This window comes from Sparus aurata, chromosome 10 (genome assembly GCF_900880675.1).
Source record: "Sparus aurata chromosome 10, fSpaAur1.1, whole genome shotgun sequence".
NCBI classification, from domain to species: Eukaryota; Metazoa; Chordata; class Actinopteri; order Spariformes; family Sparidae; genus Sparus; species Sparus aurata.
The window spans coordinates 15385410-15410143 of record NC_044196.1 but is presented as its reverse complement, the minus strand read 5'-3'; the positions used below and the strand labels follow the sequence as shown (position 1 = coordinate 15410143).

At 40.0% G+C, this 24734-nt stretch overlaps 2 protein-coding genes across 3 annotated transcripts; both read left to right on the top strand.

Moving 5' to 3' along the window:
- The first annotated feature begins 3215 nt into the window (after window positions 1–3215).
- On the top strand, window positions 3216–9920 carry LOC115589553 (probable E3 ubiquitin-protein ligase TRIML1). The gene is made up of 7 exons (XM_030430508.1): window positions 3216–3387; window positions 4458–5029; window positions 5188–5283; window positions 8102–8335; window positions 8430–8577; window positions 8805–8831; window positions 8926–9920. The coding sequence occupies exons 2-7, from the start codon at window positions 4460–4462 to the stop codon at window positions 9489–9491; spliced, it is 1641 nt and encodes a 546-aa protein (XP_030286368.1). The 5' UTR covers window positions 3216–3387; window positions 4458–4459; the 3' UTR covers window positions 9492–9920.
- A 240-nt stretch (window positions 9921–10160) lies between these two features.
- On the top strand, window positions 10161–16428 carry LOC115589580 (uncharacterized). 2 transcript variants are annotated; one of them, XM_030430560.1, is made up of 5 exons: window positions 10161–10239; window positions 13994–14163; window positions 14331–14534; window positions 14669–14884; window positions 16060–16428. In XM_030430560.1, exons 2-5 carry the CDS (start codon window positions 14007–14009, stop codon window positions 16290–16292), a joined length of 810 nt encoding a protein of 269 aa, XP_030286420.1. In that variant the 5' UTR covers window positions 10161–10239; window positions 13994–14006; the 3' UTR covers window positions 16293–16428. The 2 variants fall into 2 exon arrangements, with proteins under 2 accessions (XP_030286420.1, XP_030286419.1); XM_030430559.1 differs by having other exon boundaries at window positions 14319–14534.
- Window positions 16429–24734: the final 8306 nt, after the last annotated feature.

The window sequence follows — 24734 nt, the reverse complement described above, 5'->3', positions numbered from 1 at the left end:
TCTGACCTTTGTTCGCAATGTACCACACTACATTGTCATATTTAAAACATTTATTAACAACATAATGTAACAATAACTTATATCTTCAGTCAATTTAAAACTTAAAGAAAATAACCTGACATCTAGTTTCTGCAGAGCTTGCAAACTGTGGCTTTTTTGTCGACAACGCGAATGTTATCAACATAACTCATTAGAAATCCAAAATACTTCCACTTGGGCGATGGTCTGTGGGTCTCCTGCATCTGCAGTTGCCATTGTTGTAAGAGTGGCGTAGCCCCTTTCAGGAATAAGGCGGTGCGTGAAGTGTGTGTGCGTAAGGTGTGAGTGGGCGAGCGACAGTGAGGGAGCGTGCGTACATGCGGGACAGTGAACAGGAGAGGAAAGAGAAGCAAAAGGAGTAGCAGTAGTAGCGACAGTAATAAAGTGTACAATATAGGCTGCAGTATGGCTATGAGTAAAGGCCACGGCTCCTCCAGATACAGCAAAGCTCCCTGGTATTATTTCCCGACCAGCTTCACACGTGAAAGGGGGTTCACCCCTAAGATAAACACAAACTTCGCTGGAGGAAATCATCTCCCCTGTGCTTGCCGACCAGGAATGGTGTAACACCATGCTATCGTCTGGCTGGCTGTAGCTAATAGCTGCTGGCTTCGCTAGTAGCTAAGTTAGAGGAGGCTGACTTGCAGCACTTCAACACGGGTGTTTTTGTTTTTTTTCGCTCGGCAAGCAGACCGGACGTGACATGGGAGCGTGTCAGCATCGACGATACTATTTTTTTAATTCAAAGTTCCAGATTGTGACTTAATTTCGCCCCTAGTAAGAACACATTTCTCTTTGTCTTTTTAATACTAATTAACAGAGCAGATTACAAGCTTTAAAAGTCAGAGTGTTAAAAAGTTCACGCTTCAAGATCTCAACCCTGAGCTCTTCCTCCTTTATGTTTTTTAGAACAGGCCGAGGAAAAGGCCCAGATACCTAACAAGCTAAACAAAGAGTCGCAAACATCTGTTTTTTAGGGGAGTGCATTGGGGAAGAATGCCCCAGTTTTGGATGAAGAGCAGGGGACAATCCCTTGTCTCAAAATCTTTTGACCATCCAACCTGACCATTTGGTCTACCCCAAGAGGAAAGGGGGGATCCAAGATTGCAGCCATGCTAATCCAACTCAGTTTAAAGTCGGTCACAGGAAAATTAAACAGACAAACGGGACTCAGGCAGGCCAAACACAACAGGTGGACTCTGCGTTTACACCTTTGATGCTTGGTGCTCACACACACTCAAAATTGATGGACAGTATAAGATGTGACCATATTATCGTCACCATCTTGTTGCTGCTGATTACATTTGCAAATTTAAAGAATGCACTACCGAGTTATTTCAGGGGTGCACATGTTTTCATTTATACACAGAAATCACTGTATATCTGTTCTATGTTAGTGTGGCATTCCAACCCTGTGCAGTATATTGGTAAATAAGTCACACTGAACCTCAGATATGTCCATCAATTACAATTACTTACATCTAACAAGTCGACCTATAAACACCTAAATTACACTAAATTTTGATGTGCTTGTGTTAAATTTCTTATGTTGGATTTGTACTGTAGTGGTATATTTTAATATTCCCTTTTTACTTGAGATGCCTCCACACCCTGCTTTCCCCCAAGGTATCAGATCTCTTTGTTTGCAACCCATTTGTGTATTTTAATGTCTCCATTCCACACTCCAGGATGTCGGTGCTGATACCTGTGAAAGGCAAGAGTATGAAAAGACATTCTGAGTAGGGGCCGACCCCACAGCAGACAAAGGATGCAAAACACACCCAAGGGGTGGGTTTTTCCTCAGGCATAAATGTTCAAGTTTCCTGATGTTCAGGGTCTTTCTTCATTTTGAACCGCTCGCATGTTGATTGACCTTTTCTTTGCAAAGAAAATAAAACTTTGTCGGCCGGCAAGAAGTCTCTATTTCATTCTTCACCAAGCGCAGAGAATTTCCACAACAGTACAAAAACTCAAAGTGTGTTAGTATCAGTGCTTCATTTTATGGGGAGTTATCTGCCGGACAATTTTTTTGCTGGGAGCAGTTGTTGAGCAGAGAAACTCGGCATGTAATTTCTCAGAGCCAACAAATAATTTGGGACACAACACGAACATAAATTGTCGCTCTTACAGAACGTTTTCTATGGAATAAACAAACCAAGTGTAATGTGTTAATGACTGAGCTTTACAGGTGCTGGAAGGAAAGTTTTGTTACCTTTAAACATAGCAAGACTAGCCTGTTTCCCAGCACTACCAGTCTTAGTGCTAAGCTAAGCTAGTTGGTTGTTTGTGGCCTTATGTTTAACAGGCAGATATGACACGCATTATAGAAATGTATCCTTGTTAAACTGCAACTATGAAGTAGTTTTAAAGTTTTATTTTTATCTAAAAACAACAATAATGTGCAAATGAAATACTGATGATGATTTGTACAGATTTAAAGAAACTCAGTTTAAACTTCAAGAACTATGTTAATTGCTTCAGACAAGATTATTGCCAATGACTAAGAATATATGGTATGAATGTCATTTATGCCTGGATGGATGATTTATTTCAAGTATAATGTATTTGATTGTTAATATTCATAATTTGTGTTTTTTCTCGTAATTTTTTTGTCTTAATGAATAATATATCGAACCATAAACACTGTAATTATACAAAAAACATAGTGTGTGTTTGTGCGAAAAAAAAACAACTAAATCAATGTTGTTGCTTTTTATTGTTAGACTGTTGCCTGGAACTCAAACGAGAAACCTGGAGATTGAACTTTTGGCCTGCGGGTCCAACATCAACATTGAGCAATAGATGATTGGCACATGAAACCACAGTGAGTGTCCTGTAAAACCGGTTGGCAAGTTCAATATTTGATCTGTGGGTGTATTTACGATTTACGAGTTTGATGTATTTGTACTTTACTTGAACACATTTTATTTCATGCAACTTTTTACTTCCGCTCTACTACATTAGGAGGCAGATATTGTACCTTTTGAATGTTTAACTCCATAATGAGATATTTTCCTTTGATACTTTGACTTAGACAAGCCTTTGAATGCAGGACTTCTATGTGCACATTAGTGGTAATGATATTTTTTAGAATCTAAAACCTCATTCCACCCTTGGATCTGTGCAAACTTGCGCAACATGCAACACACCCCGGAGCTACCGAACGGATGATTTGCGTGCGTATTTGCATGCTGACATGTCTTTTACAAGGAAGTGGCTGGCAGGGCTTTTGCCCAGAAATGAAACTTAGCAGAGGGAGGAAGGCCCAGAGGAAGGACACACACTAGGTGGGAGTAAAGAGAGAGAGACAGAAGCCTGTGAGACAAGGAGCATTTCAATCGCTGAAAGGTAATACCATACTCCACATTTAAGTGTTTTCTCATTGTATTACTATCCATGAATGTGTTTCTTGTAATGGGAATGAAGTGTTGTAATCATTTTTACCATCTGTTGATCACCTGTTAATAGCGGTAGATCCTCCTCTATCATAGCGTGCAGCACGTGACTAAAAGTATGCTGAATCAAACCTCACTGTTATCAAACGTTCAGGGTTTTTACCTTTCTGATCATTTGGGGAAGTGTTTGTTCCTAAAGTCTTGATGCTTTGTAACCTTCTGATATTGGGATTTAACACACACACACACACACACACACACAGACAAACACAAACACGCCCAAGGCTGAATTATCCCGGTGGTGTGATACCTCAGAGTATTATTTTTTCCATGTTGTAAACCTTTGTACTGAACACTGCCGTCAATGGAGTCTCTTTTAATGATTTGACTACTATGCAGATACAGCATGCGTACAACTGCAGTGTCTCCACAGCATGTGGAAACAGGGGTGCTGATATTAATTCACTCATTTTTACTTCTAATTTTCAAATTGGAAACAGCCTAGTGGCTGTTATAGGAACATATTGTAATGTACTTTTTCTCCATCAAAGAACATAATCCTGAATTGAAAAGTTTGTGATTACATCACGTAACTTCACTTTAGTAAGTAAAAATAACTCATCGTTGACTTGTGGTTTTACACTGGACATGAACAGCATTCTCCTGTATGAGGGTCAACCATCCACCCCGACCAACCTATTCCACTTAAGAAATGTAAATATGAGTTGTAATAAGCTGTTTTCACAGTCTATTTTTTTTATGAGGATAGGCTTGCCATCTTTGGCTTGACGACTTCTATGTTCAGAAAGCTTTGAGTGGTTCCATATCCTCTCTTAGAATGTCTCTTATTCAGTTCACTGACTATTATCTATTGTACTTCTTGTGTACTTGTGCTGTTGTTACAGTAATATTAAGCATTTTCCTGCCGTATCTCTTTAACTTACACAATCAGTCATTTGTTGAACATTTAGACAAATATTTGAGTGAAAGCCAAACATGACTGCAGCATCTCTCTCCCTCCAGATATGGCCTCAGCTCAAGCATCACCCAGAGAGAACTGCGCACTGGAGAATCATTTAACATGCTCCATCTGCATGGAGACATTTAAGGATCCTGTCACTACAGCATGTGGCCACTCCTTTTGTGAGAAATGCCTGGGCTGTAGCTTGGCAAATGGCAACAAGTGCCCCCTATGCAAGAAGCATCAAAACAATACTCCACAAGTGAACATCGTCCTGAGAACCGTTGTCGAACAGATGATTAAAACCCAACACAAAGACGACAAGTACACTGGAGCGCCTGGCGAGGTGGCCTGTGACATTTGCACAGAGCAAAAGCTAAAGGCTAAGAAGTCCTGCCTCGTGTGTCTTGCCTCCTATTGTCCCACCCACCTGGAGAATCATTCATCAACCAAAAGGCTGAAGGGCCACAAGTTGGTGGAACCTGTGAAGAACTTGGATGAGAGGGCCTGTCTGCAGCATGGACGCCCCTTGGAGCTTTACAGCAAGAAGAAGGAGACATGCATTTGTGTAAGCTGTATGGATGAAGGCCAGGAGGAGGTTGTTTCAACTGAGGATGCATGGAGCAACAAGAAGGTGAATTCATTTCTTGATTTCAGTGTTGTATACTTACTTTAATCCTTTGCAAAATAAAAGGAAACATTGATAGAGTTGCAAACACACAGAAATAACAAGATTGATGTGGATGAAAATGAGATTGTTTGACACTGACTTGCTTTTTATGTTTACTACAGGCTAAGCTGGAAAATACCAAGACAGAGCTGCAAGAGAAAGTTAAAAAGAGAAGAAAACAGGTGGATGAGATAAATGCATCTCTTCAGAGCTGCAAGGTGAGCTTCAAGAGAGACATGACAGCCTGATATGACGAGGCAATCAGTCCAGTCCGTCAAAGTCAAAACTGACAGGGCAAGTTTCCAAATGGTGTGGCAGTGAAGTTGAGCAACTGTAAAGAGATAATGCTACTTCTCAGTTGACTTACGATAACTCCAGCCATGTGAAAGGCGAGTTCATCTGATCTGTGAGCAAGCTCATATACAGGACCAGCTATAAAATGTTTAAGATATGGGTTTAGGGGGCGCCGTTTAGCTCAGTTGGTAGAGCGTGCGTCCCATGTGCTGAGGCTCTGCAGCGGAGCTGGGTTCAACTCCCGGCCCGGGTCTCTTTGCTGCGTGTCACTCCCCCTCTCTCTCAACCTGTTTCCTGTCATATCTTCAGCTGACCTATCAATAAAGCCATAAAAGGCCAAAAAAAGACAAAAAAAAATAAAAAAAAGATATGGGTTTCAGTGATTGTACAAGGAGAAGGAAAAAGGCTGTGTAGTCTTCATAATTTTGTATTTTCACAGTCTTACAGATAAGTCTTCCTCCTCCTGAATGCTCTACGAGGTACCACCCTTCCCCCAAACAAAAACGAACTACCTCCGTTTGGTTTAGACATGGTCTTAAGGCAAGGCAAGGCAAGGCAAGGCAAGTTTATTTGTATAGCACAATTCAGACACAAGGCAACTCAAAGTGCTTTACAGGCACACACAAATTACATCAAAAGACATAAACATTTCATTTAAAAGACATTAAAAATTGCATTAAAAAAAAATTAAAAAAATAAATAAATAATAATAATAATAATAATAATAATAATAATAATGAAAAATAAATAAAAATAGCATTTTAAGACCAGTAAAAACATTAAGAGACAAACATCAAAACAAGTAGGCTAAAATAGAAAAGCTTTAAAAGAAACAAGACTGTAGAGTCAGAGTAATAATGCAGTTCAAAGACTTGAATTGCTTCAGTTAAAAGCAATGGCAAAAAGAAATGTTTTAAGTCTTGATTTAAAAGAGGTGAGTGTTGGAGCAGACCTGCAATTTTCAGGGAGTTTGTTCCAAATATGTGGCGCATAGTAACTGAAAGCTGCTTCTCCATGTTTACTTCTGACTCTGGGGACTGAAAGCAGACCGGTACCTGACGATCTCAGAGGTCTGGATGGTTCATAACGCGGCAGCAGATCAGAAATGTATTTTGGCCCGAAACCATTCAATGCTTTATAAACCAACAGGACTTTGAAATCTATTCTTTGATAGACAGGAAGCCAGTGTAAAGCTCTAAGAACTGGAGTGATGTGATCTACTTTTTTGGTTCTTGTTAGGACTCGAGCAGCAGCGTTCTGAATCAGCTGCAGCTGTCTGATGGAGTTTTCAGGGAGTCCTGTAAGGACACCATTACAGTAGTCGAGTCTGCTGAAGATAAATGCGTGAACAAGTTTCTCCAAATCCTGCCGAGACATAAGCCCTCTTATCCTGGATATATTCTTAAGGCGATAGTAGGCTGACTTTGTAACTGTCTTAATATGGCTGCTGAAATTCATGTCTGAGTCCATAGTCACACCAAGGTTTCTGACTTGGTCTGTAGTTTTCAACATTACAGACTGAAGCTGAGCAGAGACTTTAAGTCGTTCTTCCTTGGATCCAAAAACAATTATTTCAGTCTTATCTTTGTTTAATTGAAGAAAATTCTGACACATCCAATCATTGATTTGTTCAATGCATCTACTCAGGGTATGTATGGGATTATAGTCCCCTGGTGATATGGTTATGTAAATTTGTGTGTCATCTGCATAACTATGGTAGCAAATTTCATTGTTTTCCATTATTTGAGCTAGAGGGAGCATGTAAATGTTGAATAGTAGAGGCCCCAGAATGGAGCCCTGGGGTACTCCGCTTGTCATTTTCATCCGTTCAGATGTGTAGTCACCAATAGACACAAAGTAATCTCTCTCATTTAGATAAGATTTAAACCACTTTAGTGTTGTACCAGAGAGTCCAACCCAGTTTTCCAGTCGGTCCAGTAGTATATTATGGTCGACTGTGTCAAACGCAGCACTGAGATCCAGTAATACTAAGACTGAGATTTTTCCGCTGTCTGTGTTTGAATGAATGTCGTTGAAGACCTTAACGAGGGCCGTCTCAGTGCTGTGATGTGGTCGAAATCCTGATTGGAAAACATCAAAACAGCCATTTATTATTAAGTAATTGTTCAGCTGTTGAAAGACAGCTTTTTCAATTATTTTACTTAAAATTGGGAGGTTTGAAATGGGCCTATAGTTATTCATTACTGATGTGTCTAGAGTTCTCTTCTTCAGGAGTGGTTTAATGACTGCTGTCTTAATGGCTTGGGGGAAGACACCTGAGAGAAGAGACGTGTTAACAATCTGTAGCAGGTCTGGGATCATGCAGTCTGAAACTTTTTTGAAGAACCCTGCTGGTAAAATATCCAGGCTGCAGGAGGAAGACTTCAAATGCTGTATAATGTCTTGAAGGTTTTTGTCATTAATTGGATCAAATTGTGTCAGGGTATTAGAGTTGGATTTAGGTGGACAAAACGACAACACACCTCCAGTACCTGGTAGAGTGGCTCTGACCACTTGTCTAATGTTCTGAATTTTAAAGGTAAAGGTAAAGGTAAAGGTAACTTTAGACAATGTCTGGGCCAGATTATTCCAATATTGTCTGGAGAAGATAGCTTTACTTAAGCATTCCCATGAATCACAGCCATATGATGAGGTCTAGCACTCTGTTGGAGTGCCCCTAATGAGACAGAAAAATGGAGGTCAATATCAAATGGACAATGCTTGCTTGTCTCCCAATTTCAGGAGCAGATGGAGAATGAGTGGTGGGATATTGAGGCCGTGTTCACAGCTGTGGTTAACATCGTGGAGAGAGCCCAGGAAACAGCACTTCAGCCCCTGAAGGAAAGGAGGCAGGCTGTGGAGAAAGAGGCAAAAGACCTCATAGAAGAGTTGGAAGCCGAGATCAGCAAGCTTGAGAAGAACATCTCTGTGGTGGATGACATGTCTGCGCTTGAGGATCACATCCATTTCCTGCAGGTGAGAGGACAGCACCACTTTCCAGATGATGTTTAACAGAAGAAGAGCTGTGGTGCTTATTTGATCATTTTATTTCTCTTTTTCACTGCCTCAGAGTTACCCAAATCTTCCAGAAATGGACAACGTTGAAGACTGGACAGAGGTCGAGTTTGACACGTCTCTGACTTTTGGCACCATGAGAAGAACTGTAAATGCTCTGCTAGAAGAAATTCAACAGGAACTGGAGAAGCTGACCTCCATTGGTAAGAGTTCAGTCCAGTGTTGTCAAGACCGAGACAAGACCAAGACTTCAAGGGGTTGAAACCAAGTTGAGAGAAAGACCAAGACAGGGTGAGACCGAGACGAGACCAAGACAGATCTCAGAATCGGAAACAATTTATTGATCCCTGAGCGAAACTTGAGTATGACGACACTACGTCACAGCTAATGTTGACTTAACTGATCTAAAACCCTTTTCTTCACTTAACAGAACTTCAACGGGTTCCAAAGTTTACTGGTATGTGAAATAATCTGCTTCTTCCTGATGATATCTTTTAAACATTAGACTTTTGTGTTCAGATCTTGTAATAATTTCAACCTGTGACCAACAGTGGATGTAAAGCTGGATCCAACCACCGCGCACCGATGCCTTGTTCTCTCTGGTGACGGTAAGGAAGTTAAAGATGGAGGAGAGGACAAGGAAGGTGATAATGGTTCGGAGAGGTTTGATCTGTTTGCCAGCATCCTGGGGCTCAACAAGTTCACCTCTGGGAAGTCCTACTGGGAGGTGGAGGTCAGCAACAAGACCGGATGGGATCTTGGTGTAGCAAGAGATGACGCAAACCGCAGAGGGCGACTCTCCCTCAACCCAGATGATGGTTACTGGGTTATTGTACATTATGAGGACCAAAAGTACGCAGCCCTTACAGCTCCACCAGTTCGTCTTTCCCTGAAAGAGAAACCAAAGAAGGTCGGAGTGTTTGTGGATTACGATGAAGGTCTTGTGTCCTTCTACGATGTGACAGCTCAATCTCACATCTACTCGTATACCGAGTGTTCGTTCAATGCAAAGATCTTCCCTTATTTCAGTCCGCATAGAAAACAAGATGAGAAAAACACTGATCCTTTAATCATTTCTGCTGTGAAACAATGTGTGCAGGACATGGACATGCCATAAAGAATGTGTTTGAGTTTGTGGATGAGAGGGGTTCAAATTTTAAATCAAACGTTGTGTTTGGTCGGATGTTAAAGGGGAAAATCAACACGTAATTTTGACTTTCTATCTCATATTATGACTTCTTATGTCATAGTTTGGGGTTTTTAGCTTTTTAAATCATGTATTCATCAATGTTTTTTACTTTCACTGGCAGAAATGGCTTCCTTACAAACCGATTATTAAAACTGTTGGCCATTAATTTAACAGATAACTAATCAATTAATTGGTGCAGGATGTGCAAAATGTAAAACGTGGACTTCAGGCAAGTTGGTACATATTTCACGTTTTCTTGGTTGTTGGTTATAAAGATAATAGGGGAAAATCAGTTAATGTCCTCTGGGTATAAAATAAGTGTTTGTGTGTATGCATAGGATGGAGTCTGTTTTTCAAAAGATGTAACTTTTGTATTTTTTTTTACTTTTTTATTTTAAAATCTAATTAAAAGTGATTTCTTCAAATTACATCTGGTTTGTTTCTTCTTTCTACATTGGCTTTGACTTCATTAATCCACCATTTGAACAGATCTGTGACACAGCATTGTGGTCAGGGCTGAGCTCACATCAGTGCAGTGCATAGTTCAGGGCAGAAGGGGAGGAAAGAGGGGGGATGGGCACATTTTGTGAAACGAAACGAAAGCAGAATAAGTTTACATCACACATCTCAGTGGCAGAGTGAAACTTTTCTACAGAGCAAAGAGGAAGACCACACGGTAAGAACACATTTCTCTCTGTCTTTTTAATACTAATTAACAGAGCAGATTACAAGCTTTAAAAGTCAGAGTGTTAAAAAGTTCACGCTTCAAGAACGTAACCCTGAGCTCTTCCTCCTTTATGGTTTTTAGAGCAGCAAGAGGAAAAGGCCCAGATACCTAACAACCTAAATAAAAGATTGAGTCGCAAACGTCTGTTTTTTATCACGCATCAGTTTATAAAGGACAGCACAATAATAGTCTTTTGTTTTGATCAGAATACACAGAACAAACATCCTTGTTGAACCAAAGTCAGAGCAGGCAGTTTCATCTTGTCACTAATTGTCTCCGAGAGAATCTATAGAAAAGATATGTTGTGGGGAAACTGACAGAGGTGCCTGAACTCCACCACTCTAGATGAATAAAAAGCCTGTATGTGAAATTCATGTATGATGAGCTTTTATATATTTTCTCTTCTAAGTTGGAAGTGATCAACTCTGTGGTATTCAATTAACAACCACACTGTATATAACTAAGAAAGTCCCTGCATATGAGATCGGAAATGTTAGCTGGTGGCCCGTGGGCTAAACACGGCCCTTTAACAAACTCACCCTGGATCTTTGCTCATTTAGTTTGTAGATAAATTAGCCCATACATTAGTTATGTCTGTCAATAAGCATAAACAATGGAAGTCCTGTATAGTCAAGGGTTCAAACATATAATTTCTTCCATTTTCCCGTGAAAATGAGTTCAATTTGATGTGGTTCCTTAAGATCATGAGTCATTTATGTCCAAATCACAAAACAACAGACGCTGTGCAATGTTTTTTTTCCCTTTACTTTTGTATTAGATTTCTTTCTCCAATGGTGAAATGTAATTTAAAAAGTGGAGAAGAAAACCTACATAAAAATATAAAAAAAAAACATGTACATCTACAGGGGATGACAAATGTGAACTACATGGATAATAAACAAATGCCTCCTCAGGGGATAATCAAACTGAAATGTGCTTGTGTAAGCTCTAAAGTCCCCAATTAAAGGAGTCATCACCCGGAAATCGCAATTTCTCTCGTTAAATCATGCATATTGGTGTTGGACCTCTGTTGAAACTTGCCTGAAAAGCTGGAGTTTGAAAGTGGCTTATTTTTTTCGCTTTGGCTGTTTTTCCGAACAGGAATAGCGCACAGTAGTGCGCGTTCCTAAAGCACGAGATTTTGACTCTGCTCCTGTGGTGACGTTACCACAGGAGGCTACTTGCATATGCATCGGCTCACAGCCGTCCTCAGCCAGAGTGAGCACGCCGAATCTGCTTATTTCTCTGTCATTTTCACGCCATACATCGTCACCGCCAGCATTAAAACTCAGGTCTTACTTGTAAAACACGAGTGTGAAAAGTAAGACGGAAAAAAAAAGAATTTACCATTCAGAGACATCCTGCTGTAAACGTGTCTCTTCCACCGTCTCTGCCTCTTCACTCTCCCGTTCGGTTTCCGACTCTGGCTCGTACATAAATGCCTGAATTCCGTGAGGTTCGTCATTTAGCGTGTGCGCCATGACAGGGGGCTGTTTATGTTTTGGAGTCTGTGTGTGCATGCAGGCTCGCCCCCCATTCCGGCTCTGTCCTTCCTGCGGCCAATCAACGCGCGCCTCATTACATATTAATACAATGCACATCCGAACCGGTCAAAACCTCGCGCATATTCTCGCGTGAGAAAGTCGCAGTATGAAAAAGTGTCAGAACAAGCTCTATGTTTGATTTTTTTTTATTATTTTTTTTCTAATAAGTTTTAAGAATTGATCCAAAGCGATCCAAGAGGGACTGGATATGTAAAAAACCAGGTGATGACTCCTTTAAATGAATATTAAAAACTCAAGGTGTATATGGCCTTGTACTATTTATTTAGAACTGTATCATTAAGCAAAGCTTGATCAAGGACCTTCTCTGTTTGACAAATCGCAGCCAGCGGAATGCTGTTTCTCTGCAACCCATCGCCCAGAAAAGGATAAAGATTTTACATTACAGTACTTCATATAATTATTAGCAGCAAAAATGTGTGTTTTCTCATTGGCTTAACAGGTGGGGTGGAGCCATGGTTTAGACTTAGCTCTCCCTTAGCAACACGATCCTTCCAGTCAAACCTCCCTCTACTGTCTAACCTCATCACTCACTTGTCTTGAGCTTATCTTATGACGTGTTTTCAGCAGCTCTGAACTTTGTCTGTTGCTCATGCCCTAATATCTACTTTATTCTTTCAAGGACATCATTGTGCGTGCAGCAAAAATAGAGTAAAAAGTTCATCATCTGATATTCTCATGTAACCTTGGTCTCTCCCTAGAAAAGGCACTCTCTGTTCTCTCTCTTATCCTGGGACTTCTCTCCTATGTATTAACCCTTCATAACATGGGGCTAATGCTTGTTTCAGTCACATGGGTCAACAGGATAAGTACAACTCTTAAATGATACAGTTTGTTAGTGCATAGTTATTAGGTCACAGTAGTCAGGCACTTAGATCAGGCAGGCAAAATAATAAATCCTAACAGTTTTAAGGGGTTCAATTTAGATAAACCAAAAGAAAACCTGCAGGCGTCCAACTGTTTGTAAGGCCTGCAACAATTGCACAAATAAGGACGGCCCTGATGCAGGTAGCCTAGCTGACAGGTGATTTTTGTGGTCACTCAACTCACTCAAGAATAAGCACAATTTCCCCTCAACTGGAATGAAATGGGGCAGCAAAGATATCTCAATAGGGGCCTGAACGGAGAGAAATTCTGGCTGGCAGTCTATCGGGATGATGTCTGCAGTGTATCAGGGAGAGATTCAGAGTCCAACCTGGGTGCCACTCCCCACCTGTAGCCTTCCCAAAAGGCTGTCTTCAAGCTCTGATTGGCTGGGAGGGGAATTCCCCAGGCTGCTTCCACTCGTTAAGTAGTCAGGGAGTCAGTCTCCCGACCCAACGCACAGGGGATCTGAATCCACTGCAATTAGTCAAGAGGGACTTTGACATTCAGCCCAAAGCAAAAGAATATAACAAGTCTTAAACGATGGAACTGCTGCAGCGAACGTTTATGTTCATCCTCGATTAATCTGTTTAATAATCCAAAACTGTGTTGATATTCCACCAGTCTCTACACTACAGTCCAATTATCCAAAAATCAGTTTGTCCAGCTGCCAGTGCCTATCTCAGCATAACTGAATGGAATTTACCTTGGCGAAAAATCTGATAAATATATAAATACAATATGAACGTATGGACAAAAAACACCCATTAATTAAGTCGAGGTCTAACAGTGCACTTTTTGAAGTGTAGTGCAGCGCCATCCTCATCGGTAGCACTAGTTTTGAAGCATGATATACCGTGTGTATGTACCATCAAACTTTATTCTTATGAGTACCTGCCCCTTAACGGAAAGTGCATGAGCGCATATAATAAAGCCATCATCATTGTATCCAAACGTAACAGAGTGAAAGTAAAATATCTTCTATCTAATATCTAAGTAACAGCAAAAGAAGCAAAAAGTACAACTGACTCAAAAGGGTTACTCAAGTACATGTAACAGAGTAAATGTAGCATGTTACTACCCACCTCTGCCTATATATGTTACAGTATGATGCCCTTCTTAAAGATATGAGACCATAAAGCAACTAGTGCAGTGTATCACTCAGGACCCTACTGGACTTTTCACCTCAGCTAACAGGAGCTACCTGACGCAAGAAGGAAATGATGAACTGCTGCATTCTCTGTAGAGCAACATGTGTTGTAATGTGTTTTATACAGACAAACACCAGACATGAGAAACTACATTTACCACGGCACCCGGACCAAGATGACGATTTGCACACCGAAGGGTAAAAGGATTGAAGAGCATTACGACGGGTGGGACTATGGTGGATATCAAGACAGTCAAGAGAACCTGTGTCTGGATGACTACAACTCTGACTACACTGGTGGGTTTCGCACACATATGCCTGATTATGCATTACCTTCTTTCCTCTTATTGCCACCAACAAATTTACAGTTTAATTTTATTTTCGAATAAAGGTTTAAATTCTTCCAAAAACGGATGAGATTAAAATCACCTCTTCAACTATGTTTCAAACATACTACAATTCAGGCAGACGTCTTCGACATTGCCACTGCGGCTGGTCCAAAGTGACAACTTACCGAGGCCTGAGAACTCACCAGGGGAAATGGGGATGCACTCCGAAGGGTGTGGAGGTTAAAGAGCATGACCAGCATTATTATGGGAGGGGGAATGGTGGATATCAATACAATCAGAAGGACCAGTATCTGGACGACTACAACTCTGACTACATTGGTGAGTTTTGCATACGTAAAGCCAGATTAAACATAATGTTCTTTCCCCTTATTGCCAAAAAACAACTTAAGTATTCAGTTTTATTTTCGTCTAAAAATGGATGCGATTAAAATCACCTCTTCTCTTTTAAACAGACTACAATCCAGACAGACGTCTTCGGGATTGCCACTGCGGCTGGTCCAAAGTGACGACTTACCATGGCCTGAGAACTCACCAGGGGAAGATGGGATGCACTCCAAAGGGAAGACGAATCCCAGAGAGCGAGCAGGACTACTGGAAGAGTCAGTGGGAAATGAGGCGAAGAACTAATCAGCCGACTGTGTGGATTGAAGAGCCTGACCAGAATTACAGTAAGTGGAATGATGAATTACCACACGATCAAAATGACTGGCTGGACGACCACAACTTTAACAAGACTGATGGATTTTGCACACACAGTATGTTCACTCCTCTTATTGCCACAAACAAAAAGAAATACAATAGGAAATTCAGTCATCCACTCACCCCTCTGCAGATAGAGGGTCAGGTGAAGCTTAGTAGTCGACAAAACATTTCTGGAGCTTCACAGTGTTGCAGCATTCTCCTAAGCTGAAGTAGACTGAGACTGGTTTTAAATAAAAAAATAAAATAAAAAGTCAAAAATAAACATGACCCAAGTCTCGTGAACCCCTGAGATTCCAAATTGACTTGAAACATTATTTACACCCTTTTTAAAAGCCAAAAACTTCACTGTAGCTGCTGAGCAAAAGGTATATGTTTCCACCTTTGTTACGCAGTGGATACACAAGCTCAACTGATTGTTGAGGGTGTAAATAAAGTCTTTTCTAATCTATTCAGGATCTCTTAGAGAGACTTACACATGCTGACTATATAAAATAGCGGACAGAGCCACTGTGAAATCACCAGTAGGTATCTGAAGGGCCAAACTGAGGCTCAAAGTGGCGGGTACCAGCCGCCGCCATCTTGGCAGTGCCTGACTCCACCTAACTCTAATTTAAAATGGGCAAGGAGGAGGAGAGTGGGTGGAGCTGAAGCGAGCCTAGTTAGTTAAACAAGCCCACCAAACTGGGAGCTATCCTGCTAGCTGAGGCTAACAAGCTGTATTCGTTCACACATAAAGATTAGCGCATTTCACCTCATGTTACTCACATAAATTGGACACAACACTTGACTATAATGATTGACTCGCTTTTGGAACCAGCCTCAAGTGGCCATTCGAGGAACTGCAGGTTTTGGAACTTCCGCATCTGCTTCATGTCTCAGCCATTAAAGTTACTGCTTCATTACACTGGGAAAGCAGAATTAACTTTTCTTCTTTTTGGTTGTTTTTGAATGTGAATGCTGCAACACTGCTTTTCTGTGAAGCCCCATAAAAGTTTTGTGAACTATAAAACTTCACCTATGAGCAGATGATAACTGAATTTTCATTTTGGGGTGAACTATTCCTTTAACATTATTAACATTATTTACTAGTTTAATTTTCACCTCAAGATTAAAATCACCTCTTCAACTATGTTTCCAACAGACTACAATTCAGACAGACGCCTTCGCGTTTGCCACTGCGGCTGGTCCAAAGTGACGACTTACCAAGTCCTGAGAACGCACCAAGGGATGATGGGATGCACTCCGAAGGGAATGAGGATCCCAGAGAGCGAGCAGGACTACTGGAAGAGTCAGTGGGAAATGAAGCAAGGGTATTATCAGTCGGCTAAGAGTACGGCTGTCAGGAGGTCTGGCTTTTACATGAGGGAGATTTAGGGCAACCAGTTAAGTTTAGTTAGTCCGGCTCTGTCTCCAAGTGTTTGCAGCCGGATGCAGGGGGTTGAAAAGCAAGCTAGAGTCTGAGGACCGCAGGTCCAGGCATGGGGTATAGGGGTGGGGGAGGTGTGTTAGGCACTGGGGGTCAAGGGCATGGAGGGATGGAGGGATTTATAGATCAAAAAGAGGATTTTCTAGTTGATGCAGGACCTAATGGGTAGCCAGTGGAGTTGAATGAGGGTAGAGGTTGTGTGCTGTCAAGGTCTGTTGTAGGCGAAAACCCTTGCAGCTGAGTTTTGCACATACAGGAGCCTGTCCAGGACCTTACGGGGGATCCTGAACAGGACACCATAGCAGCAGTTGAGATAGGCGGTATTGATGAAATGGCCATGAGTTTCTGTCAGAGTTGGAGAGTGTTGGCTGGAGTCTTTAGATGTTTTTAGATGGTAAAATTTGACCAGATTTGGCGATAATGTGATGTGGGTGGAGTCCAGGATGACACCTAGGTTGTGGACCTTGAGGGCAGCAGAGATGGAGCAAGAAGGAAATTTACAATCTTTCAGAGAAGCGCCATGGGCACCAGAGCCATGAGCTCAGTTTTGACACTGTTGAGTTTGAGAAAATTGAATGACATCCAGGTCTTACCCAGGCCTGTAGGGATGAGATAACGATATAATAAGAAGTATCAATTCTTCTTCATTGTTTCAATTTATTTTGTCTCTTTCTTGAATAATCATTTAGACTATCATTACTTTATTTGTTTACTATTGTATTGTATTATTATTGGTTGTTGTTATTAATATTATCATCATTATTAGTATAGTTATTGATCCTACCTATTTCACTAGTCACCACCACAATAAAAAATTATAATCCCTCTTTATTTAAAACTCATTCTGCCCCTACTGTCACTTCAAAAATCACAATTTCGATAATAGTTAACATGCATATTTTAAAAAAAGTCCTATCATCTTGTATCAATTTCTTGATTCATTTTTTTAGCCCTTAATTCACTCATAGTGGTGGCGATGACACAATAACAGTAGTAATCAATTGTTTTTTTTTTCCTTTTCATTGGTACCATTGTTTGTTGTGGCAATTGTTGCTTCTATTTTATTTTTTATTTTTTTTCTCTCCTTTGGTATGACTTGTGATCCTTTTGCTATTATCATTACTGTTATTGCTATTGTTATGTGTATGCTCTATTGGCATAATAATGATAACATTTGTTTCACTGCTGCAAGCATTATTATTACCCCTTTATATTCATGCATTAGTTAACATGCATATTTAGTTATAAAAAAAATCTTATGTATTTCTGTATTTATCTTTTGTTATTCATTACTTATTACTTCTCTCTTCTTTTCATTATCACATTTGTTCATTTATTCTATACAAATATATATTGTTTCTCTCTCTCTCCTTTAATTTCATTTATGGTCCAGATGCCAAAATTCTTGGAAAAAAATGTCAGAACTCAAATAAAATTTGACAGCGGCACTACTCATCTTCCGTACATTCATCTCATTAAGTTATTCATGAACATTAAATATGTTTAAATGTCGTCAGCTAAACAATCCTGTATGGCTATTATGCTGTTCTGGTAACCTATTTAACATACTGTAATAATATCAAGGGTATTGCATTATTCCTATAGTCTATACAAGGAAATGCCCTTTTTTACACAACACATTGTGACATCTTCCATCAGGAAGGTGTTGCCCAATTAGATCAAATTACTGCACGTTTGGACCGATTATTGGAAGAGCTCAGGGTTATTTTGTGTGAAATGAAACTGAAACAGTTCAGGGTGAAGTGAAATAGGGAGTGAAGCAGAGACAGACCACACAGAGGAGCACCGAGGTGTGGCAGGCAGCGACAGGTAGGCTGCTGGAAATGTATTGTTGTATTGACTTTATTATTATTTTAAGACACTTTGCGATTCCGACTGCAATTATAAGGCAACATAACAAAAACCAGGACACGGATGAGATGATTTATTTCCCTGGTGAAAGAGGAGATAATATAAAAAAAACGTGTTTATGTCTTTGAAAGAAATTATTACCATTCTTAGAGAGTTTAAATGTTATTTGAGGTCAGTTGATTATCTTAACAAATATTTGATCAAAAAGATCATTGTCAGCAGTGTTACCTATAGTGTGGTATGCTATGTATGAGTGACAGTGCAAACAAATCATACTATACATGTAGTTCCTGACTGAGAGGCTACTTTGGTTAACTTCAGGTTGTAGGGCATGTGCTAAATACAGTGTGTGTGTGTGTGTGTGTGTGTGTGTGCGTGTGTGAAGCAAGAGGTTGCTCTTTATCTGCCATCAGACGGAAAAAAAAGTTTCCTCTCGTGAAAAGTATTTTCATAACTCGTTCTACTGCATATGTGAGTTCGTGTTAACTCTTGTCCAAACAGTCCGAGTCAGAGTGTCATTAAAATCATTGGCTGTATCGACAGTTCAAAGTGCAAATACAGACTTTTTTTTTAAAGGAGCAGTTCATCCTAAAAAGAACATTCTGTCATTATCTACTTATCTACATTCTGATGTGAAAGTCCAGTGAAGCTTCGTACTACACAAAACAATTATGGCTTAACAGTAAAAGCAGCATTGTAGCTTTCCACTGAACAACTGAAGTAGATGGGGACTTGTTTAAAATGTAATAAAACATCTGGCAAAATCCCAAAATGATTTAAAGAAATCTTTGCCTACAAATTCAACGCACATCCAGCTCATGCAACGACTTTAGACCAGGTGAAAATAAAATTTTGTCAATTCAGTTGATCTCAGGGTTTCACAAGACCTCATGCTATGTAGCAATTTTTTTCATTTTATTTTACTTCTAAAACAAGTCCCCATCTACTTCAGTTGTTTAGGAGAATGCTGCAATACTGTTTTGCTGTGAAAATCCAGAAATAGTTTGTGGACTACAAAACATCACTCAACTTACCATCGAAATAGTGGTGAGCAGATACTGACCAAGATTTAAATTTTGGGCAAACTTATTCTTTAAGACAAAGAATACAGGCACAATCTACAAACACTAACAGTCAACAGTTTGGATATGCCTTCTGATTTAATAGTTTTTCTTAATTTTCATGACTATTTACATTGTAGATTCTCACTGAAGGCATCAAAACTATGAATGAACACATTATGGAATTATGTAACAAAAAACTGTGAAACAACTCTAAACACGTTTTATATTTTAGGTTCCTCAAAATAGCCACCCTTTGCACACTTTTGGCATTCTTTCATTGAGCTTCATGAGGTAGTCACCTGGATTGGTTTTCCAGCCATCTTGCGGTCCCTCTCATCCCAAACAATCTCGATTGGGTTTAGGTCAGGTCAGGGCTGGCTCTAGGCATAGGCAATATATGCGGTTGCCTAGAGCGCCATCTGCTGGAGGGGAGCCGCCAGTCACCGTTGAGGGAGGAAAATAAAAAGAATAATTTTCGACCCCCATTGGCACCCTCCCTTCGTGTTCTGTCTTGAAAATAATTAATGTTGTAATCCAATTGTATAACAGATCTCCAGAGGGCGTCGAAATGGTTGCATTTTACGACCAAAATTTGAGACAGTGCTACCAAATTCTACATTGAGTCGTGCATGTGTGACCAGTGAATTTTGACAAAGCCATTCATCTGAATTTAGCACCAAGGAGACAGGAAGTCACATACCAAAACAACAATATAACATCCGGTTACTTTTCAAAATAAAACATCCAGCACACAAATCTCAAAATACAAGTTCTTCTACTTATCCTTTGCTCAGGAACAATATATAATAACTGCGGTACTGCAAAACCGTAATGGAGCCGTAACGCACCAGACTAGTGTCTGGTAGAACCTCTGGGTTATTTTCTTCCCAATAAGCCTAGTAGTGTGCCGGAGTCAAATCCTAACTCAGCTGATGAGTGTCTGAAGACACACACTCTCCTTATTGGTCAAATAGCCCTTACACAGCCCGGAGGTCATAGTCCTGTTGAAAAATAAACAATGGTCCAACTAAACACAAACTGGATGCAACTGCATGTCACTGCAGGATCTTGTGGTAGCCATGCTGGTCCAGTGTGCCTTCAATTTTGAATAAATCCCCAACAATGTCACCTGCAAAGCACCCCCACACCATCACTCCTCCTCATCCATGCTTCATGGTGGGAACCATGCATGCAGAGACAATCCGCTCACCTTTTCTGCATCGCACAAAGACACAGCAAGTGGAACCAAAGATCTGAAGATGAACTCATCCTCAGCAGCAGAGGTGACTCTTGGTCTTCCTTTCCTGGGGCAGTCCTCATGTGAGCCACTTTTGTCGTAGCGCTTAATGGTTTTTGCGACTGCACTTGGGGACACATTCAAACTTTTTTTCATTTTTCTGGACTGACTGACCTTCAGTTCATAATGATGGACTGTCATCTCTCTTTACTTAGCTGACTGGTTCTTGCCATAATATGAATTCTAACAGTTGTCAAATAGGGGGTGTACCAACCTGACTTATGCACAACACAACTGATGGCCCAACCCCATTAAGGAAGGTAAGAAATTCCACAAATGAACCCTGACACGGCACACCTGTGAAGTGAAAACCATTTCAGATGACTACATCATGAAGCTCATTGAGAGAAGGCCAAGGGTTTGCAGTGCTGTCAACAAAGCAAAGGGTGGCTACTTTGAGGAATCTAAAATATGAAACATATTTAGAGTTATTTCACACTTTTTTGTTTACTACATCATTTCATGTGTTCATTCATAGTTCTGATGCCTTCAGTGAGAATCTACAATGTAAACAGTCATGAAAATAAAGAAAAAACACCAAATGAGAAGGTGTGTCCAAACTGTTTACTGGTAGTGTATATATAAAACTTGTTGTTTTTCATATTATTACATCATATAACAGAACTACAATTGTACAGTAATATAACAAACTATCTTTTGGTATGATGTCAATTTATTAGGTACTTGTGTATTTATATAGGCCTATATTTTACAGCTACACATACTAACATGTATTGTTTTAATATATACATTTTTCCACATTATGTTTGATTAAATCAAATTAATCACGCACATTATGATAATTGCTGTATCAGAAAAGTGCACTATATTTCCATATATCTTTTGAACCTTTTTGTAAATTGACACTTATCATGGTCACCCATTCATACACTGATGGCATCAAATCATGACGCTCCATTTCATTATCTAATCTGCATCCTGGGCTACAGCTACCCCACCTTTTTATGGTTTATTTTTATTTCTAGTGCCTCATTCTGTGCTACTGTCACTTAAATGTCCCTTCTAGGATCTCATCCCTCCTTGATCTTATCTTACAATTTATTAGTTAAAGTTGACTGATTTAATTTCATCCCTTCTTAACTTCGATTATGTGTGTTGAAATTTGCAGCAGGAAGTAGTCGATACTGTATCATTGACTCAACACTGCTAGAGGGTGACTAACCACTGTCTAATATGAGTCCTGCACATCCATGTTGCAAATAGATCACAGTTGACTTAAATGATAACAGATAATAAGGTGAAACTTTGATTTAGAGAATAAAATAGCAGCAAATGGGTATTTTACAGAAGATTTAAGAAGAAAACATGAGCTTTCAAATCTTTAAATTGGGTTTTAATTTCCTTTAAACATTTCCTTTCCAGGAGATTAAACCTTGGACAGGTTTTCCATGGGGTCAGAGCAAAGTATGTTCACATTTAAAGTGTTATTTCTAAGGATGAATAGTTATCAGCTCAAAAAGTGATTAAGTGCGAACAGGGAAAACAACTTATGACAATGCACCATTACCTCTAAGCCTGTTGTAGAAACTGATGCAAATATTTTTTTTCCGAGACAAAAATTCCGATTTTAACAACTAACACACAATCCTGAATTCTGAACTTATTGACAAGCAATTGTTGCCTCTAAAGCTGTGGAGTAACTGCTTTCCTAGCATGTAACTAAAATGGATAAAAATGTGAATTTAACCCTTTGCAGATAATCAGCACATCAAACATGAGCCTCCAGGTTTGCTACTGCGGCTGGTCCAAAGTCACAACCTACCGTGGCCTGAGAATTCACCAGGGGAAGATGGGGTGCACACCGAAGGGGATGAGGATCCCTGAGAGTGATCAGTTCAGATACAGTTACTCTCCCAGAGGGACCTACAAGGAACCTGGAATCAAAGTACCCCACCTTTTTATGGTTCATTTCAACTTCTAGTGCCTCTCTGGTCCTCATCCTGTGCTACTGTCACTTAAATGCGCCTCCTCCTAGAATCAATAATGGTTGTTCTTATCTCATCTTATCTTACAATTTATTAGTCAAAGTTGACTGATTTCATTTAATTCCTTCTTAAGTTTCGATTATGTGTGTTAAAATATGCAGCAGGAAGTAGTCGATACTGTAACATTGACTCAGTACCACTAGAGGGCGACTGATCACTGACTAACATGAGTCCTACACGTCCATGTTGCAAACAGATCAGTCAGTTGTCATAAATGATCAGATATTAAGGTGAAACTATGACTTAAAGAATAACATTAAAGCTTATGGGCATTTTACCGAACATTTAAGAGGAAAAAATGAGCTTAAAATTGTACATTTGGGTTTTAATTTCCTTTTAACATTTACTTTTCTAGAGATTAAACTTTGAAACAGGTTTTTCATGGGGTCAGAAAAAATCATGTTCATATTTAAAAAGTGTTATTTCTAAGGACAAATAGTTATCAGCTCAAGTGGGAATAGAGAAAGCAACTTGTGATGATGCACCGTTACCTCTAAGCCTGTTGTAGAAACTGATGCAAATAATTTCTTTCCAAGGGTTCCAAGGGCAAAAACTCTAACCAACACACAATCCTGAATCCTGAACATATTGACAAGCACTTGTTGCCTCTAAAGCTGTGGAGTAAGTGTTTTCCTAGCAAGTTGTTAAAATGGATAAAAATTGTGCATTTGACCGCCTGCAGATAAACACCATGTCAGACACGAGCCTCCAGGTTTGCCACTGCGGCTGGTCCAAAGTCACAACCTACCATGGCCTGAGAACTCACCAGGGGATGATGGGGTGCACACCGAAGGGGATGAGGATCCCTGAGAGTGAACAGTTCAGAATCAACAGGTACTCTCCTAAACTGACCTACGTGGGACCTTCAATCAAAGAAGACGAGCCTCTGACTGATATCCCTCAAGTCAAACCTTGTGAGTATTACACAACTTAAAATGTGCCGATTTGCAAAGATTCTACCTGTTCTACAGACCGGATGAAGTATATTTAAAAAGCAGTTTGGTCCAAACTTATTAATACATATATTTACTTTTTGCTGTAGTGCTACATCTATCCATGTAGATTGTTTTGGTGTGAGTTGCTGAATTTTGGAGCAATGTCTCTTTCTAGGAATCATGATTAGGTACCCTAAATAGTTTACCATTTACTTTTTTTGGCAGCTTAGTGCCATCTGGTTCGATTATATTCGAAAGAATTCAGACATTTCCAATATTTCCAAAACTCAGCAACTCATGATAAAACGATTTAGATGACTAAATAGCGCTACAGGTAATAGATAAATAACTGTTTTTGTTTTGGAGGCACCTTGTCCCTTTAAGAAGAATCTAGCCAGTATTGTCACTCCAGTTTCAATGTCAACTTGATTTAACTCCCAAACCACAGATCATTTTGCCCCATTTCATGAACCTGTTGATTATTACTTGGTTCTCAGTGGGTTTGCAGCTTCAAAAGACAGCATTTACTTGACATAAATGATGTTTTCTTTCTTGTTTCAGATGGTGATCGGAACAGGTTGTTAAGTGTTACTGAAGAGGCTCTTCGAAAGGACAACGCAACAAGTCACAGCACGCCCGTCAAGACGCAGGTATTTTTAAGCAAAAATAAGACATGATATTGGTTTAACATGTCACTGACAGCTGGGAATTGTTGTTGTCTTGTCTGTTGTACAGATACTATTATAGAGTTATAGGATTGTTCAGTGTGCAGATGAAAATGTCATTGTGTATTGCATGATGGCAAAGCCTGACTGTTGACCGCTGTCCAAAACAAAAAACAACCATAAGCATCCCGATTTTACCCTAGAAATCCTGATCTCAGAGATATGGAAATGTGGATTATAACACAAGGTTCTATTACTAAGTAAGTAGGTTTGGTTACTTACTGATCTAGTAGACAGAATGACAGCTTCAAACCATCTTGAGTCCTGGTGATAAGGGGGGACACGGACGTAATTTCGTTTTGGTCCCCTGCAGTTTTTACCGTCCAAAACCAGAGACACGTCACGCACTAGGACCAAGCGGAAAACGGCCGCTCAAGCTGAAAGCCTGTTTCCTGTAGTTTAGACCCGCCCACAAGCTCCTCCAGTCCTTATTAATCTGCCACTGTAAATTGGGCGTTTGCTCTGCCTGGGTCACATCAGCTAGAAGGATT